The sequence below is a fragment of the Bos mutus genome, chromosome 1 (assembly GCF_027580195.1).
Source record: "Bos mutus isolate GX-2022 chromosome 1, NWIPB_WYAK_1.1, whole genome shotgun sequence".
Lineage (NCBI taxonomy): Eukaryota > Metazoa > Chordata > Mammalia > Artiodactyla > Bovidae > Bos > Bos mutus.
In genome coordinates this window covers 112,285,203-112,304,563 of record NC_091617.1, presented here as the reverse complement: position 1 = coordinate 112,304,563, position 19,361 = coordinate 112,285,203, and the positions used below count along the sequence as shown (strand labels likewise).

The window sequence follows — 19,361 nt, the reverse complement described above, 5'->3', positions numbered from 1 at the left end:
TACTGTCTTTCTAGATTCCATATATATGAGAAATATACGATATTTGTTTTTCTGACTTACTTCACTCCGTATAATAGGCTGTAGGTTCTTCCAGCTAGTTAGAACCGACTCAAATGGATTCATTTTTTATGGCTAAGTAATATTCTGTTGTATACATGTACCAAATTCTTTATCCATTCATCTGATGTTGGCTATCTAGGTGGCTACCATGTATTAGCTATTATATAAATAGTGTTGCAGTGAACATTGGGGTACATGTGCCTTTTTCAATTTTGGTTTTCTCAGGGTACATGCCCAATACTGGGATTGCTGGATCATATGGTAGTTCTACTCCCAGTTTTTTGAGGAATCTCCATATTGTCTTCCATAGTGGCTATATCAATTTACATTCCTACCAACATTGCAAAACGGTTCCCTTTTCTCCACACCCTCTCCAGCATTTATTGTTTGTAGACTTTTTGACGATGGCCATTCTGACTGGTGTGAGGTGATACCTCTTTGCAGTTTTGATTTGCAATTTGATGTTGAGCATCTTTTCATATGTTTGTTAGACATTTGTAAGTCTTCTTTGGAGAAATGTCTCTTTAGGTCTTCTGCCCACTTTTTGATTGAGTTTTTCTGGTATTCAGTTGTAGGAGCTGCTTATATACTTTGGAAATCAATCCTTTGTCAGTTATTTCATTTGCTAGTATTTTCTCTCATTCTAAGGGCTGTCTTTTCACCTTGTTTGTAGTTTCTTTGCTGTGCAAAAGCTTTTAAGCTTAATTAGGTTCCACTTGTTTATTTTTGTTTTTATTTCCAGTATTCTAGGAGGTGGGTAATAGGGGATCTTTCTATGTTTTATATTATACATTGTTATGCCTATGTTTTTCTCTAAAAGTTTTATGGTTTCTGGTCTTATATTTAGGTCTTAATTCATTTTGAGTTTATCTTTGTGTATAGGGTTAGGAAGTGTTCTGATTTCATTCTTTTACATGTAGCTGTCCAGTTTCCCTAGCACCACTTATTGAAGAGACTATCTTTTCCCCATTTTATATTCCTGCCTCCTTTGTCAAAGGTAAGGTGCCCATAGATGCCTGGGTTTATCTCTGGGCTTTCTATCTTGTTCCATTGGTCTATATGCCCCCCCCCTTTTTTAAAGTACTTGTAAATGATCTCTGAATGCAGTTTATGCATTGTTGTTCAGTTGTGTCCTACTCTTTGCAACCCCGTGTACTGCAGCATGCCAGGCTTCCTGTCCTTCACTATCTCCAAGAGTTTGCTCAAACTCATGTCCTTTGAGTTGATGATGCCATCCAACCATCTCATCCTCTGTTGCCCCTTGTCCTCCTACCCCCAATCTTTCCCAGCATCAGGGGCTTTTCCAATGAGTCAGCTCTTTGCATCATGTGGCCAAAGTATTGGAGCTTCACCTTTAGCATCAGTCCTTCCAATGAATATTCAGGACTGATTTCCTTTAGGATTGACTGTTTGATCTCCTTGGAGTCCAAGGGACTCTCAAGAGTCTTCTCCAGCATCACAGTTCAAAAGCATCAATTCTTTGGCACTCAGCCTTCTTTATGGTCCAACTCTCACATCCGTACATGATACTGGAAAAAGTATAGCTTTGACTAGACAAACCTTTGTCAGCAAAGTGATGTTTCTGCTTTTAATACACTGTCTAGGTTGGTCATAACTTTCCTTCCAAGGAGCAAGTGTCTTTTCATTTCGTGGCTGCAGTCACCATCTGTAGTGATTTTGGAGCCCAAGAAAATAAAGTCTGTCGCTGTTTTCACTTTTTCCCCATCTATTCGCCATGAAATGATGGTACTGGATTCCATAATCTTAGTTTTTTGAATGCTGAGTTTCAAGCCAGCTTTTTCATTCTCTTGTTTCACCTTCATTAAGAGGCTCTTTAGTTGCTCTTCGCTTTCTGCCATTAGGGTGATGTTATCTGCATATCTGAGGTATTGCTATTTCTCCCTACCATCTTGATTCCAGCTTGTGCTTCATCCAGCTTGGCGTTTTACATGATGTATTCTGCATATAAGTTAAATAAGCAGGGTGACAATATACAGCCTTGACGTACTGCTTTCCTGATTTGGAACCAGTCTGTTGTTCCATGTCCAGTTCTAACTCTTGCTTCTTGACCTGCATACAGGTTTTTCAGGAGGCAGGTAAGGTGATCTGGTATTCCCATCTCTTTAAGAATTCTTAAAGTTTACACATTAACATTTGCTATTTGCTGAGTATTCCTTGTGTCTTAGGCACTGGGCCAGGCACTTAACTAACAGATATGGACATTTCGGTCTCTGTTCTCCAGTCTTTTAAGAAAAGTAATACCCAAGATGAGATCTGAAAGGCAAATAGAGTGGTATAAATCTAGATAAGAAGGAGTCAGTTGGACAGAGTGGGGTGAAGGGCATTCAGGTGGAGGGAAACACATCAAAAGTGTGAAGGACATGGGAGAGGGAGGGCCTTTGGCAAGACAGGCCTTTAGCAGAAGCAGGATCCGCTAAGTAGGTGCCAGATCCTGGTCTTGGTGAGATTTAATTCTGGAAGCTTCAAAGAGCCTTTTAAAGATTTCAAGCTGAGGAGTAACATGATCAGATTTGAACTTATAAAGACTGAACATGTTTTTCTGGAGGTCACAGCATTAAGGAGATACTATGAACTGTTTGGATAGAGGACAAGGGAGAGGGGCACGCCTGAGTGGTGAGGGCCTAGCTTTTTGACTTGGGGAAATGAATTATGCTGGGGTCAGTCACTGACATAGAGAACATGGGGCTGGAACAGGGAGAGATGAAGGTGGTGTTCAGGTTTGGGCATTCCCATTTTGAGTTTCAGATGACAGTGGTACATCTGAGAAGAGATACCATCCAGGTAGCTGGAGGTAGAGCTTGGGGAACAAGCCACGATGGAAGTCTGGGAACACAGATTGGGTAACTACAAATAAAAGAAATCTTAAAAATGTCCCAAGCAGCTCAGCTATTTATCTGTCTGAATCCTTTTAGGATACTTTAACTGCAGGTTGCCCCTAAGCCCAGCCAGAGTGTTTTTGGCTCTGCGCTTTCTGAGTTGTCTTGTTTGGCTGTGCTGAGTCTTTGTGGAGGTGTGCAGGCTTTTCTCAGTGCAGCACATGGGCATCTCTAGTTGTGGTGTGTGGGCTCAGTAGTTACTGTGAGCGGGCACTCTAGTTGCCCCAAGGCATGTAGGGTCTTAGTTGCCCGACCAGGGATGGGACCTGTGTCCCCTACATTGGAAGGCAGATTCTTTGGACCAGCAGGGAAGTCCCTCAGCTCCTAGCTTTGATCAGGTGGGCCATCAGTCCCTGCATCAGTGAACTCTTCATACCACTGGGACCTAAAGATATACTGGAACTGAAGATAGGCATACACTTTAAGCCCAGAGTATCTGTTAAGTGCTTGGAAATCGTCCAAGCGTCCATCAATTGGGAATGGAATAGGTGTGCTGTGAAAGCACATGTGCTCACAGCATGTATTGCATCCTGCCACTGCTTTGCTGAAAGCCTGCTGGTGGCTTCTCTTTGCACTTAGAATACAACTCACACGCCGAAAGAACCTGCATGCTTTGACCTTGGCTGGTCCTTCAGTTTCCTCTTGTGCCATTTTCCTGCGTCAGGATCTTACTTTCTCAGGCACACAGCAATCTGCTTCTGATGTTCACTCTGCCTGGACCCTTGATTGTGCACTGTGTTCACAGTGCTGTCCCTTGATTGTGTGCTACTGCTACCTTTGTCCTTCGGTGCAGCTCAGAGGGACTTTAAGGAGAGGGCCCGCCTCTCTCCCCACCTTCTTCCTCCCTGGACCCCTGCCCCCCAGTTTCTTCCTTAAGATTTCAGTCTCTGATTATTGTGTCTGCCCTTCTTTTATGACAGTAGGGATTGTATATCTCTTAAATGTTCCTACCCTAGCACCTGACATATACCAGGTACAAAATAAACTTGTTTTTCAGTGAATGTTATAAGGAGAAATATTGTCAAGTGAAAAAAATTAAGTCACAGACAAGCATTGGGCGATCCATTTACAAAAATAAAAGAATTTTTACACCTTATATGTATGTACTTATATGTTCATATAATCATGGGAAAAAAAGAGGAAGTGTGTAACCTATCTTGTTTCCAGTTACCTCCATGAAGTAGGACTAGGTCAGAGCCTTTTATGGCCTGTTTTGTTTACTTATGTGTTAACATTTCTTTTGATAGTGGGAGCTACATTATAATAAAGCACCAATATTAAAGTAAATCTAACCAGAATTTCTAGCTTCTGTTTTTAACAATCACACTGTCTTTATGGCCAATGATCCTTGTTATGGGCATGTTTTACAGATTTTTCAGTTAATGAGAAATTAACAATACAAAATTTCTTTTGGTTTAGGTCAGCAAACTAATAATTATATATTAAGTACAATATAAAGGAGAAACTCTTGGGTGGATCCTCTGTGCTCAATACTCTACCCACGGAACGCTTCACTTCTGACACTTGTGGTCACCAAATGTGTGCAGGCTTTCCCCACACTGAGCAATTCTGCCCTACCAGCTGGGTGGCTTGTGCATGCGTGCGTGCTAAATCACTTCAGTCGTGTCCGACTCTGTGTGGCCCCACGGACTCTGTGGCCCACCAGGCTCCTCTGTCCATGGATTCTCCAGGCAAGAATACTGGAGTGGGTTGCCGTGCCCTCCTCCAGGGATCTTCCCGACTCAAGGATCCAATGCGTGTCTCTTACATCTCCTGCATTGGCAGGCAGGTTCTTTACCACTAGTGCCGCCTGGGAAGCCCACGTGGCTTACTCTATTCAATTCAGTTTTCACTCCCCCTGGAGATAGCCCATCCCACAGGATAAGGACTCAGGCCCAGCAGGCCACACCCCAGACTTCACTGTAGTTACTCTTCACAAGTTACCTGTGCTTCTGACCCACTGGTTATAAATCAGAAGTTCCCACCACCCACCCCCCGCTTAGGTTTGATTAACTTGCTCGAGGGGCTCATAGAACTCAGGAAAACAGTTTACTTACTAGATTAGTGGTTTGTTACAAAGGATGCTGAGGAATATGAGTGAACAGCCAGAGGAAGAGATAGGGTGAGGTTCAGAAGGGTCCCAAGCTCCGGATGTCCTATCCTCAGAGTTTGAGATGGCCATCTTCTTACCAACCCGGAAATTCTCCCCTTTCCAAAATTCAGTGGTTTTTATGGAGGCTTCTTTACATGGACATGATTTATTTAAACCACTGCTCAGTAGTGATCAAGTCATATCTAGCCTCTCTTCCCTCCCTGGAGGTCAGGTGGTAGGCCTGAAAGTTCCAGTCTTTTCTCTAATTATTTGAATGGTTCCCCTGACAACCAACCCCATCTTTAGGGACTTTCCAAAAGTCGCCTGATTAATATAAATTCAGACAAGGTTGAAAGGGGCTTGTTATAAATAACAGAAGATACCCACTTCACTTTTATGTCCTGGAGCTATTTCAGAAACTGGTAACAATACTAAATTATAGCCAAAGAAGCCCCCAAGGCTCTTATATAGGACATTACAAGGGTTTTAGGAGCCATGTGCCAGAAACAGTGGATAAAAGACAAAAATATCTGTTTTATTACAAATCACAGTATCACAACTACTCATCCAAGGACTATTAGTCCATCTATTTGTAGATAACTCAGTAGTGCTAATTAAACTGCATTCCCCTCAGCTTGAAGAATCACTGACTATCAGGTCCCAGTGGAAGGCTGTCCTCTTCCAGCATCCAGCTTACCTGTCACTTGTTTTGAGCGTAGCGTTCAACTGAGAATTTGCCTTTGAAGTCCGGTATTCTGCCCTCAGCTGCTCTGATTTGAAAAGAGAGAGGTGCAGCTTGCCCTGAGGTTGGTGGGGTTCCCATGGGTGAAGGCAAGGACCGGGGGCAGAACGGACAGATTGGACCACGCGACGAACCTGCCTCATGTATGTGAAGCATGTCATGTGGTAACACACATAACACGAGGCTGTCTGTCCCTGAAAATTCTCAGGACATTCTTTCTCTGTCTGCACATCCTAATGACACCACTTCCCACTGGGTGCAGAGTCTCGACTGTGAAGCTGTAAATTCTTGAACTGTCTGGAGTTTTCCAAAGTGCTAATTATTTCCTGCAAGATCTGCATTTGAAAGTGAGGTTTCTCTCCTTCACCTCTTAACCCTCCCTGATTATTCTGTTTCCAGTTGGTGCGACTCTGCAACGAAGGAGCCCGGAAGATGGAAAGGACGGAAATGATGTACACAATTAACTCCCAGCTGGAATTTAAAATTAAGGTACTCTCTCGTACTTCTTCATAAACAGATTTATTACTGCTTTTGTTGAAATCTTCAGTGAATAGGGAGATAGTGGAGAATAACAAAGTGTAGAGGAATTTGCTTGTCAAAGCGGGGTCATAAATTGATTACACAGAGGCTGGCAGGCGGAGCAGCAGATACCTTGTTGTGGGTAATTCTGCTCTTGCTTATCCCAGATAAAGTGACCTTTCTCTAAACCAATGAGTTAGGTATTATCTAACTAGAAGTTTTTTTTCCTCCTCGGAAGAGATTAAACTTGAGGTAACATAGTAAAACGATAGAATTTTTAGACTGGAAAGGAGATTTCTTTCCTATTCTCAAAAAAATAAAAGTGAAAGTGTTGGTTGCTCAGTCGTGTCCAACTCTTAATTCCATGGACTGTATGGACTGTAGCCCAGCAGGCCGCTCTCTCCATGGAATTTTCCAGGCAAGAATACTGGAGTGGGTGGCCATTCCCTTCTCCAGGGGATCTTCCCAACCCAGGGACTGAACCTGAGTCTCCTGCATTGTAGGCAGATTCTTTAGTGTCTGAGCCAAAGTGTCCTGCAAAATAGTGGTATCCCATGAGCTGGACTAGGGTATTTCTCCTCAGTCAAATAAGGGGGCTCCTTTCCCAGTTGGCAGAAAGGATTATTAGTGGATTATTCTTTTCACTTTTGTTTTTCCTACATAATTCTTTTTTTGCCTGTGTGCTGCATGTTGCTGCGTGTCTCTTACTGCTCAGGGGCAAATGAGAGGATAAACAAAGAAGGAAATGACAATGGCCAGGCTAGGCCATTGTCAAGTCCTTTGTTGCTCACAGTTGAATCCTTAATGGATGTGAGTGCTCATGGTTGTGATTTTATTTCTCTTGATGCCTCTTGAATTTAATTAAAGTGACTGCTCATATTTTTCTCATAGTAAACGGGTTCCTTGTTTGTGTGGCGGAATTAGAGTAATGACGGCTTTATGCAGATAACTCTCTACTGTGTCATATGGTTTCAGGGTCACTGATACACCCTTTTATAAATGAGGAAAATACAGCCCAGAGAATAATTAATCACTAATAGGGTCGTTTGACTTATGGTGGCAGAATCAGGATGAGGGTCTAGATGTCCTGACTTGAAGATTAATGTAAACTATTCCGCTATGACATCCTGACTGTAACATTTTAAATGCAGAAACATGACCCATGATTTTTCTTAGAAGATGCTGAGTACTCGCTAAAAACAACACACGCACGTCTGTTATAATGCCCTCTTCCTGTTATTTAGTATTGAATAGAGTTCCCTGTGCTGTACAGTAGATTCTCATCAGTTATCTGTTTTATGCACAGTAGTGTATATATGTCAACTTCAGTCTCCCAGTTCATCCCACTGTCCCTTCAGCCCTTGGTAACCGAAAGTTTGTTCTCTATGTCTGTTTCTATTCCTGCTTTGCAAATAGGTTCATCTCTACCATTTTTCTAGATTACACATATAAGCAATATTATACAGTATTTGTTTTTCTCTTTCTGACTTATTTCACCCTGAATGACAGTCCCTAGGTTCATCCACGTTTCTACAAATGGCACTATTTCGTTCCTATTTTTGGCTGAGTAATATTCCATTGTATATATGTATCACATATTCTTTATCCATTCTTTGGTCAATGGACATTTAGGTTGCTTCCATGTCCTGGCTGTCATCAGTAATGCTGCAGTGAACATCAGGGTGCACGCATCCTTTCAAATTATGGTTTCTTCAGGGTATATGCCTAAAAATGGGATTACTGGTTCATATGGTTTAATTTTTTCAGGAACCTCCATATTGTTCTCCATAGTGGTTGTACCAATCTGCATTCCCAGCAACAGTGTAGAAGGATTCTCTTTCCTGTACACCCTTTCCAGCATTTATTGTTTGTATAAATTTTGATGATGGCCATTTTGAGCAGTGTGAGGTAATGCCTCATTGTAGTTTTTTCTTTCTTGTTGACTGCTCTGGGTCTTCATTGCCATGTGTGAGCTTTCTGGAGTTGCAGTGTGTGGGAGCCACTCTTGATTGAAGTGCGTGGGCTTCTCGTTTCGGTGGCTTCTCTTGTTGCAGGTCACAGGCTCCAGGAGTGTGGGCTTTAGTAGTTGTGCACACAAGCTCAGTAGGTGGAACACGTGGGCTCAGTATCAGCAGTTGCATCTCGCAGGCTCGAGAGCACAGGCTCAGTAGTTGTGGTGCATGGGCTCAGCTGTTCCCCAGCATGTGGAATCTTCCCAGATCAGGGATTGAACCTGTGTCCCCTGCATTGGCAGATGGATTCCTATCCACTGTACCACCAGGGAAGTCCTTCTTGTAGTTTTGATTTGCATTTCTCTAATAACTAGTGATGTTGAACATCTTTCCATGTGCTTATTGGCCATTTCTATGTCTTCTTTGGAGAAAGCCACTGTCAATTTTAGGTATACATGGGAAATTTATTCTTGCCTAGTGGGTTATGCTGCTGCTGCTGCTGAGTCGCTTCAGTCGTGTCCGACTCTGTGCGACCCCATAGACGGCAGCCCACCAGGCTCCTCTGTCCCTGGGATTCTCCAGGCAAGAACACTGGAGTGGGTTGCCATGTGTCCATAAAACTCAATCTAAAAAATAAGACAAAACAAAAACTCAATCTATTTCAAGAATAAAAGTTTAAAAAACTTTTTCTCCCCTTGTCCTCTAAACTAAGAATAGACATAGGGTGGCACGTACATATTGGTTCGTCCTATACAGTCTGTGGCACGATTGCAGTGTTATCTTGTAATTATAGTCCTGTGGCAGGACCTAACCTGACGCTGATTATTTGTGACCTCTCGTGTTTGCTGGTGGGGATCCTCCTAAATTACTTTTAAGTCTCAGCCATAGACTGATTTGACTTTGGAGGCTGACAACTATATGAACTCTTTTATTAGACACTTTTGAAATTTTAAGATCAGCCATAATCTTTCATCTTCCTTTGTTAAATCTTCAGGAAAATATGGATTGGCCAAAATGTTTTTTTTGTTGTTGTTGTTGTTGTTTTTTTTTTCCCCACAAGATAGCTCTAATAATGCTTAGTTGTCTTTAACTTAATTCAAAACAACTTTGTTAGATTGTACTATGACAGCTGTCACTTCAGTGTGCATTTAGGGAAAAAAACATCAAAATTGATGAATTTTTGTGTAGCCATTTTAATATTGAAGATGGAAGAAAAAGCAACGTTTTCTGCATATTATGCCTTATTATTTCAGGAAAGGTAAAATTGCGACTAAAATGCAAAAATAAAAAAAGATTGGTGCGGTATATGGAGAAGATGCTGTGACTGATTGAGTATATCAGATGTGGTTTGTGAAGTTTCTTGCTGAATTGTAGACCAGTTGAAATTGATAGCGACCAAATCAAGACATTAATTAAGAAAGCTCAATGTTATACCAAATGGGGGATAGCTGACATACACAAAATATCCAAGTCAAGCATTGAAAATGATGTACACCAGCTTGATTATATTAATTGCTTTGATGTTTGGGTTCCACATAAGTTAAAATGAAAAAAAAAAAACTTCTTGACCGTCTTTCCCCATGCAATTCTCTACTTAAATAATGAAAATGCCCCATTTTTGTGATGGGCGATGAAAAGTGAACACTGCACATAAATGGAAGAGATCACTGGACAAATGATAAACCACCACCACCTATACCAAAGGCTGGTCTTCATTCAAAGGTGATGTTGTGTGTATGATGGGATTGGATTGGCTCACCTCTCTTATGCACTCCTTCCAGAAAACCAAAGGATTGATTCCAACAAGTACTGCTCCCAGTTAGATCAACTGAAACCTGCACTCAACACAAAGTGCCCAGAATTAGTCAACAGAAAGCACATAATCTTTCATCAGGATAACGCAAGACCACCTGTTTCTTTGATGACCAGGCAAAAACTGTTAGAACGTGGCTGGGAGGTTCTGATTCATCTGCCATATTCACAAGACATTGCACCTTTGAATTTCCATCTAATTCATTCTTTACAAAATTCTCTTAATGGAAAAAAATTTCAATTCTAGGCACTTAGTTCTTTGCCTAAAAAAATTAAGAGTTTTGGGAAGATGAAATTATGAAGTTGCCTGAAAAATGACAGATGATAGTGGAACAAAATGGTGAATATTCTGTTCAGTAAAGTTCTTGATGAGAATGAAAAATGTGTCTTTTATTTTTACTTAAAAACTGAAAGAACTTTTTGGCCAACCAAAAAAGTATATATTGGTGAGCAGACTTCTTAGAAACGTCCTTTATAAATTAAAAAAAAACAGAAATGAAATCCTTTCTTAGCCTTCAAATTTCCTCCCTTATATCCTCAATTTCCTTTGGCTATTTTTAATCATTATTCTCTGAAATGGTTGACATTTGGTTGCACCACACTTACTAGAGTTATCTTTTGTGTGTCCAAGAACTTTTGCTTATTTTATGGATGTCGTGTTTTAAATCAGATTTTTGGCAGTAAGCATTTCTGGTAATTAAAAAAAAAAAAAAGAACTCTCAAGGGTAAGGATTATTCTGAGGTTTTGAGAGTTTTCCAGTTGGAAACTGTAAACTGAATAAAGAAAAGGCAATATGTGATTCCTTGAATATAGCCTTTTCTATGAGATTAAGATGGATTATTCTGGAAGAAGTTCATTTTCAAAACCAGAAAGTGGCATGATGCTTTCAGGAACTAACTTCCATGAGGGAAACTACCATAAACTTTTAAGAATATGTGTTCTCCAGAATACAGCTAAGTAGATAATCAATAGACATAACATACATTTGCAGGGATTTTTTTTTCTTTCCTTTTGAATAAAGTCTTTTTAATTCATGAATTAAATGCAAACCTTTATATTTATCTCTTATTTTACATTTGTCTCTTTTTAAGTACAGTTAACAATATTTTTTGGTATATTTAGATTCTGATTTGTGGTATTTGAAATGGCTGCAGTTGATACCAATACATTTCATTTTGAGGTTTTTCGTTTTTAAGTGACTTCTTATCAGTCGTCTTTTTCAAAAAGTTGAGAGTTAATGGAAGGGTAACAGTTTTTGGTTGACCCAGTAACATTTTCTGACTTTCAGTTTTTATATAGACAAGTTAATATTAATAGTTTTTTTATATTTGGAAAATAAGTTGTTCCTTTTGATTTTCTCTTGAAGAATGTGTTCCCTAATTATGTTTTTGCCATTATGTACCTATTATATGAACTATTATAAAATAATGGCATATCATTTGTTTGAATGTAAGTTTTATACTTTACTTTCAGTAATCCTAAAAAGACTTAACTTTGGCTTTGGGTACTGAGTGTTTCTCTCTTTGTAGCCTTTTCCTCTAGTCTCCTCTTCCCGGTGGTTGGTAAAAAGAGGTGAGTTGACAGCCTACGTGGAAGACACGGTGCTTTTCTCAAAAAGGACGTCCAAACAGCAAGTCTACTTCTTCCTTTTTAATGATGTGCTCATTATCACCAAGAAGAAGAGGTAAGCCTTTTTGTGGCATTGCCCTCTGTGCGTCCAGTTTTAAAACTCTGTGGTGCAAGCAACTATTGAAGGTGATCATCTTTTAAAAGCTTTTGAGATGTTAAGTGTAAAATTTCTACACAGGGAATCATACGAACATCTGTGCTTCATTTTCTTTAAATTACCTCTGCAGCAGATTCGAATTGTTATCGGCATCATCGTTCTAGCCAACCGCTGCTGAGCTTTGATAGCCTGCAAACCTCTGTGCTAAGCATTTCACACGTTTATGACCTTGGATTCTCTTGACATCCCTAGGGAGGCAATGGTATTATTCAATGGTATTATTCTCTGTGAGCATTTTTCACACTTCTGCTGCAGGACCTTTGTATGAAACAGATAAAAGTTGCTGTGATTGAGAGCAGGCTGAAGTGCAACTCTAGTGCTTCTTGTAGCTTAATTTAAAATCCAGTGTTCTTAAAAATTGTCAGTCCAAAAAAGTTTCCCCGTGATGGGGAAGACGTTAGCAGTGCTCCAGTACTCCCCTCTTTGGGGAAGAAAGTCAGTCTCATGGTTGGCAGAGTGTTTTTTCTTCTTACTTTAGACTTCTGGTTGGGTCGTCAGGGCCTACTCTAGGGAAACTTCCAGGAGGACCACTGTACAAGCCTTTTTTTCCTGACATTTGTTCTAACTGTCCCCACTCAAAACATACATACACAGTCTCCTTGGCCCTTAGTGCTGCCTTTCTCTAGGGAGCATTTCTTTTTTTTTTTTTTTTAGCTTTATTTATTTATTTATGCTGTGCTGGGTCTCATTGCCGCACAGGCTTTTCTCTAGTTGTGGCCAATGAGAGCTACTCTCGAGTTGCAGTGTGCGGGCTTCTCAATGCGGTGGCTTCTCTTCTTGGCACAGCAGGGCTCTAGGGCATGCGGGCTTCAGTAATTGCAGCGTGAGGGCTCAGTAGTTATGGTTCCCAGGCTCTAGAGCACAGGCTCAATAGTTGTAGCCCATGGGCTTAGTGCCTTCTTGAAATGTCAGGTCTTCCCAGATCAGGGATCGAACCCATTATCTTCTGCATTGGCAGGTGGATTCTTTACCACTGATCCACTAGGGAAGCCCTAGGGAGCATTCTTTATTAAATGTACTCTACATAGATAGGATTATAAAATGTCTTCTTGCTATTTCTCTGTAGACAGTCTATCTTTCCCAGAATATGAGCTTAGAATTAAAATATAAATCTGTGGGGTTTTTGTTTCCGTATATGAAGGTGATGAAGGTAGGCTGATTTGATGGCATATAATAGGAATAGCAGTTGTTAGTTCACAGGGTACGGTTTAGACAAGATAGAGGGAATCATGGAATTCTCCAGGCAAGAATACTGGAGTAGGTTGCCGTTCCCTTCTCCAGGGGATCTCCCCAGCCCAGGCATAGAACCTGGGTCTCCTGCATTGCAGGCAGATTCTTTACCGTCTGAGCCACCAGAGAAGCCCCACGGACAGAGGAGCCTGGTGGGCTACAGTCTGTGGGGTCGCACAGAGTTGGACACGACTGAGCGACTAGCACTACACACTACTGCCCAGAGGGAATCGTGGAAACAGGCTTCTATGAATATATAAATTTAATGTCCAAATTATCATGAAATAGTTATTTGAATTCTCCTTTTTCAAACTGAATTGAAACAGAGGTTGAGCTTTTCTTTCTGCTCCTTCAAATCAGACTGTATTATGAATTGCTTCAGCCGCTTGGTTGTCAACGTGACATGAAAATTTTGTGTGTTCTGCCCTGAAAAGCCATGTGTCTATGATGAATACAGTAAGATGCTGATGAGTATTTTTCATACTTAGGAAAATAGTGTTCCCATAACTTCAAGAAGAAATTATCTCTGTTATCTGGAGCAGTTTAAAAAGTTCAAGTAGCTCAGTAAATTTTATTTTACAGATTGGAGAGGAATTGTAATTTTTGTATTTTTGTGTTTTGTTGTTGGTTTCCTATGAGATAACATGTTTCTTTGGCTTTCTTCATGATGTTTTGTTTTTAGAGGAGGGTAATTATATATGAATCTTCAAATGCCAGAATTCTTGACTTTTAACATTTTCCATCTGTTGAAATATTTGCTCTGTCTCAATGGACTAAAAGCTTTAACTAAACTTTTGATTTTGATGATAAAAGATACATTGGCAGTACCAAGCCAATTTTAAATGTAAATGTAGTTTTGATTATGGTGATGAAAAATTCAGGGTATTTAAACCAGTATGGCACAACTTTTATCCTTGAACTTGCCTAGAAACCAATAAGTACAGACTTTTCAAAGTTAGAATTAACTTATGTGCTGTTCTACTTAGGAGTGTGCTTTGCCCTCCTCGGGAGATTTTTCCATTTAATGTTGCACTGTGAGCTATCGCACATTTATTTCCTTAGATATGTTTGAACTTCTACGTCAATAAAAAAATCATACAGCTTCAGCAGAGAGGGCACCCTGAGTACCTAATTTTGCCTTTACCAAAATTGGGGTTTTCTTGCCCTTAACAATTAGCTCATCCTATTTCTAAGGTGCTCTTGACGCCAAGAATAGCACTGGAGGTTCAAGTTGTTTATGACTTGAATACATGGTGAGGGAGACAAGCAGACCACAGAGGCTTGATAAACAGGCTTGGTTAAAAATGTACAGTATGCACAGCCGTATTTACATTATAGCTACAAGGAGGCAACTACAAATGCTTCGCATGCCCGAGGCGGCCACAGAGAAGATACAGCAGCCTTGAACGAGGCAGTATTTCAGGCTTGGCTACAAGGTCCAGATAAAAGATAACCAACTACCTGTGCCAGCACTGCAGGACTGATTCAGCTACCCACTGCTGAATACCTAATTCCAGGGTTCAGTCAGGGAGCTCAGCTGCTGGGTCTCCAGTGATTTCTCAGCTTCAGGGAGGTTTCCCAGCTACTGGGAGGGACTGTTGAGGAGGACAGTTGCTGTTCCTCCTCCAATCCAGTCTGGCAGAGGGTTTATGCTGACGGGTGGGGTGTGTGGACCCCTCGACTCTGCAGCGTGTGTATGTGTATCCCCGCTGGTGCTTTCAGAGCGGCATGGTCACTAGCTGCTTCTAAGACAGAAATCCTCACTCTTTTTTAGGATATCAAGAAGAACTTAAGTTTCCATTAGCTCTGGGCTACTTGTGAGTCACTGTATTAATAGTCTTTTGTGTCACATTTCAGAAGAATATGTGATCAGTTTGACTGCTGTGGATGAGAAAGTGTATTCTTGGTACCTGAAGCTTGGCTGCAGGTTGTCGGGTGCTTCCAGATCAGAGTTCTAGAGGCACAGTTGAGGCTGGACAGTTCTTTGTTGCGGGGTGGTGGCGGGGGGGTGGGGGTGGGGGGGGGTGCCGTATTCTGTGTAGGATGTTTTAGCAGCCTCCCTGGCCTCTGCCTACTGCTTGCTAGTAGGACCTCCTTCGTACTGTGACAACCAAAAATGTCTCTAGACATTGTCATATGTCTCCCAGTTGAGGATCACTGTGCTAGAATGATCGCAGATTGCCAACCAGCTTTGCCTTCAGAGGAATGAATATGTACAGATCTATCAAGACTCGACATGGCAATAGCAGTAATATTATAATAAAAGAGGAAGGGATTGCCATGTTGTGTTCATAGATTACTGAATAATCTATATGCTGCTGCTGCTGCTGCTAAGTTGCTTCAGTCATGTCCGACTCCGTGCGACCCCATAGACGGCAGCCCACCAGGCTCCCCCATCCCTGGGATTCTCCAGGCAAGAACACTGGAGTGGGTTGCCATTGCCTTGTCCAATGCATGAAAGTGAAAAGTGAAAGTGAAGTTGCTCAGAATAATCTATATAAATATATGTACTATCTAATTTGTGCCTTGCGATAGCATATTTGTAATTAATTATCCATGACAGTGCACAGACTGTACCCCCATGTGCACCTTCACAGATTAAGTACTATTGCCCTCAGGTTTGAAATACAAAAACTGAATTCAAGACCTAAGTACTTGGGCCAGACTCCCCAAACAGTTTGCAATGGTCTTGCCAGTCTCATTCAGTGCCTTATATCTACCTTAGGCCTTCCTTTCCAATTTCTTCTGAAACTAAAACAAAGTCTTCCTCCCTGTAATAGTTTCCACAGCTGCTGTAGTAAAGTGCCATAAACCGGGTGGCTTAAAATAGGCATTTAGTCTTTCATGGTCATGCAGGCAATATTCTGAAATCAGGAAGCTGGCAGGGCCACACACCTCCAAAGGATCCAGGAGCAAATCCTTCCTTGCCTCTGCTCTTGGTGGCTCCAATCTCTGCCTTCACTTTCAACTGGCTTTCTTCTCTCCTGTGTGTCTGTGTGTCTTACAATCTCCCTCTCCTTGTAAGAACACCAGTTACTGGGATCCAGGCCCACTCTAGGTTCCAGAATGGGCTCATCTTAACAGATTCCATCTGGAAAGACCTGATTTCCAAATCAGGTCATGTGCACAGAACCAGGAGTTTAGGTTTCAGCATATATTTGGGGCCAGAGTTCAGTCTCTTGTACTGCTTGGCCAATCACCACCGCCTCACTTAAACATAGAATGAAGGAGTGTGCTATAATGTCTTAGCCAGTTCTAGAACACGTTTGCTTGTTTTTTTAACATTGATGCCATTTTTCATGAGCTTCCCAGGTGGTGCTAGTGGTAAAAAAAACCCACCTGCTAATGCAGGAGACATAAGAGACTCAGGTTCAATCCCTGGGTCAGGAAGATCTCTTGGAGGAGGGCACAGCAACCCACTCCAGTATTCTTCCCTGGAGAAGCCATGGACAGAGGTACCTGGGGGGCTACAGTTCATGGGGTCACAAAGAGTCAGACATGACTGAAGCGACTTAACACGTATGCACGATGCCATTTTTCATTCACTTCTGAATGTCCTCATGGTCACGTGACTTGAAGAGCTCTTGGGGGTTTCACAGGTTACCTTCATGTACAGATCTTCTGTTTCAAACTGTCCCTTCTCCAGGGTTTATTCCCTCCTTAGTAAAAGGTGCCTCCATCCACCCAGTTGCTCCTCGGTAAACCTGGAAGCCCTCCTTGCCCTTTTCCTCGTCGTACTCCCCATCTGCCCAGTCCCCAGTCTTCTACCCATGATGGATCAGCTTTTGACCTCACTTGTTGCCACGCCCTTGTACCGCCACCTTGAACTCGCCCAGAACTGGATTCATGCCACCGTCCCTCCATTTGTTTACATTCCACAGCCACAGTGTGCTTTTTAAAAGACTCAGTTTGTGCTTTGCAAACAGCCTTTCCGTGATTTACCTTGCACTCAGCATAAATGCCTCACAGAATAATGCCCCCCTTTTTAGTCCCCCAAACCTGGCACATGCTTCTTTCTCTGCCTGAAATACTCCTGTCTACCCCATAACCCCATTCCACTCCAGATCTTTTCTAGGCAAAGTCCTTTTCATTCTTTAGGTTTTAGATTAATTGCCACATCCACTGGGAGCTCTTATCCATTCCTCCAGAGTGGGTTTATTTCCACTGCTCTGTGTTCCCATAGAGCCCTGCACTTTCTCTGTCATAATATTTGTGTTACTATGTGCTCATGTCTGTCGTGATGACCTTTGCATCCTCAGTGCTGAGCCTTTGCCTGGCCCATAATGACCGTTTAATAAATATCTGTCAAATGTGAACCAGTCGTGAAGATGGTTAAATATAAACAGAGTGACAGTATTACTCAGTGGGCGGCCTTCCCCCATTCCACACCCAAGCTAAAAGTTCTTTGAATTCTCTTTTATTTTTAAAAGATATGTGATTTTTGTGTTCTGTTCCATTATAGATTCACGCTTAATTAATCGGGGCAAAAACAAATCTGGGGCTTTATCATGTGGCTTCTCACATCTTCTAGAATTTTACCTGTAAACTTACCCATAAATGACATATAACCTCAATCTGAAAAACACTTTGGATTGTATTTGCAAAATTGTGCTCTGCAGAGGAAGGGTTTTTGGTTTTTTTGGCTTGCTTTTATTTTGTACTATTGTGTCAACTAATGTTTTGCGCTACCCATACAAAAGGGTTTAAGCAATAAAAATGTTCATTTATTACACACACATACACACACACACACACATAAGAAGTCAGATGAGCTTGGGAAACCCTGCATACTCTTCTACTTTGGGAAATTTACTATTAAATTATTTAGGAAGGGTCTTGGCTGTATGTAACTGGATACCCAAATTGCAGTGGCTCAAGCAATTAAGACATTTGCCTCTCGCACCAAATGTGAAGACCGAGAGCGGGCTCACCAGTAACCCAGCCCCTTCCCATTCTTTGGCCGCACCGTGCTCTGTGTGCTGTTCGCTTTTGCCCCGTGTGCTCATAGCGCCATGGTTGCAAGTCCAGGCATCACGATTTCACTCAAAGACATAGGAGGGGAGCAAGGCATACAGCCTGACCACGAAGGGACTCTCTTCTCAAGTGCCTTTTCTTTTCCTCAGCAGAGGAGAACCTTTCCCAGACAAGTTTTCAGAAGACTTCTTGTGTTTTACCCATCTGTCTTGGGTCACAAGACTTGACCTTACAAAGGAGGCTGGGAAAGCCAGCATATAGCAGAGAGGAATAGGACAACCATGATTGTTTTAGTTTAGCCGCGAAGCAAGGGAAGATGGCAGAGGATTAGGTAGTAGACATTTACAGCCACAACTGGGAAGCCTTCTTTTCCACAGATGCTCAATTGACAATGGATAGTTTGGAAAAGAGAAAGAAATTTTTTTTTTTTTGCCACTCTGTATGGCTTGCAGGATTTTAGTTCTCTCACCAGGGATTAAACTGTTGCCTCCTACAGTGGGAGCACAGAGACCTAAGCACTGCACAGTCAAGGAAGTCCGAAGAGCTCTTTAAAAGAACTAACACATTGCCTTTAAGATAAATGGGATTGGGGGTAGGTTCAAAAAAGACAGAAATGACTGGAGATGTAGAACCCACGTCCCTTTGCTGGGACTAGGCCTCCAGTGTGGTCACGTGAGTGTATTGCTTGCTGTGCCTTTTTGCTGCCACCAGCCCCACTGTGCCCGTGAGCACATTTAGAGCTGCAGATAGATTGACCTTGTGTGGGTGTTGGGCACAAGACCAAAGGAATGTAGAAATCTAGTCTTTTTATCATACCAGTAAATGCAATCATGTTGTGATGTGTCTCTTTCAGTTTCTCCTGGATTCTGTCCCTACAGATGATCTATCCATGATGGTTTGGGGTATTCTCTACAGTTAGATGAGTAGTATTAGTGATAATGATGGTAAGAGCCTATATTATTGAGCATTATAGTTTACCATTCACCGTGCTCAGAGTGTTTGTGAATCTGTCATTGAGTTAGCCCAGTAATCAAGTATTACTTCCATTTTACAGATGAGGACACTGAGGCAGAAAGATTAAAGTCTCTTTTTCAAGGTCTCTCAGCAAAGCCAGGATTCTCATCTGAGTCTGACTCCAGAACCTCCTCTAACAGTTTATGTTCATTAATTCTTAATTTCATTTTTCTAGAGTATTTTTACCTTTCTACCATCCTGTAATGTTCTTGGAAAAATAGCCTAGAAACTGGCACCTTTTTTTATTTGCTTTGATAACACATTTTTCAAAGAGGGTTTTTG

The 19,361-nt window shown here is 41.6% G+C and overlaps 1 protein-coding gene across 3 annotated transcripts in view; it reads left to right on the top strand.

Moving 5' to 3' along the window:
- Positions 1–19,361, top strand: part of ARHGEF26 (Rho guanine nucleotide exchange factor 26) — a 136,058-nt gene that overhangs the window by 86,313 nt on the left and 30,384 nt on the right. For all 3 annotated transcript variants that reach the window (XM_070374471.1, XM_070374462.1, XM_070374468.1), the window contains 2 exons: positions 6,191–6,280; positions 11,605–11,759. In XM_070374471.1, coding sequence (XP_070230572.1) covers positions 6,191–6,280; positions 11,605–11,759 — 245 coding nt within the window. The remainder of the gene's footprint in view (positions 1–6,190; positions 6,281–11,604; positions 11,760–19,361) is intronic.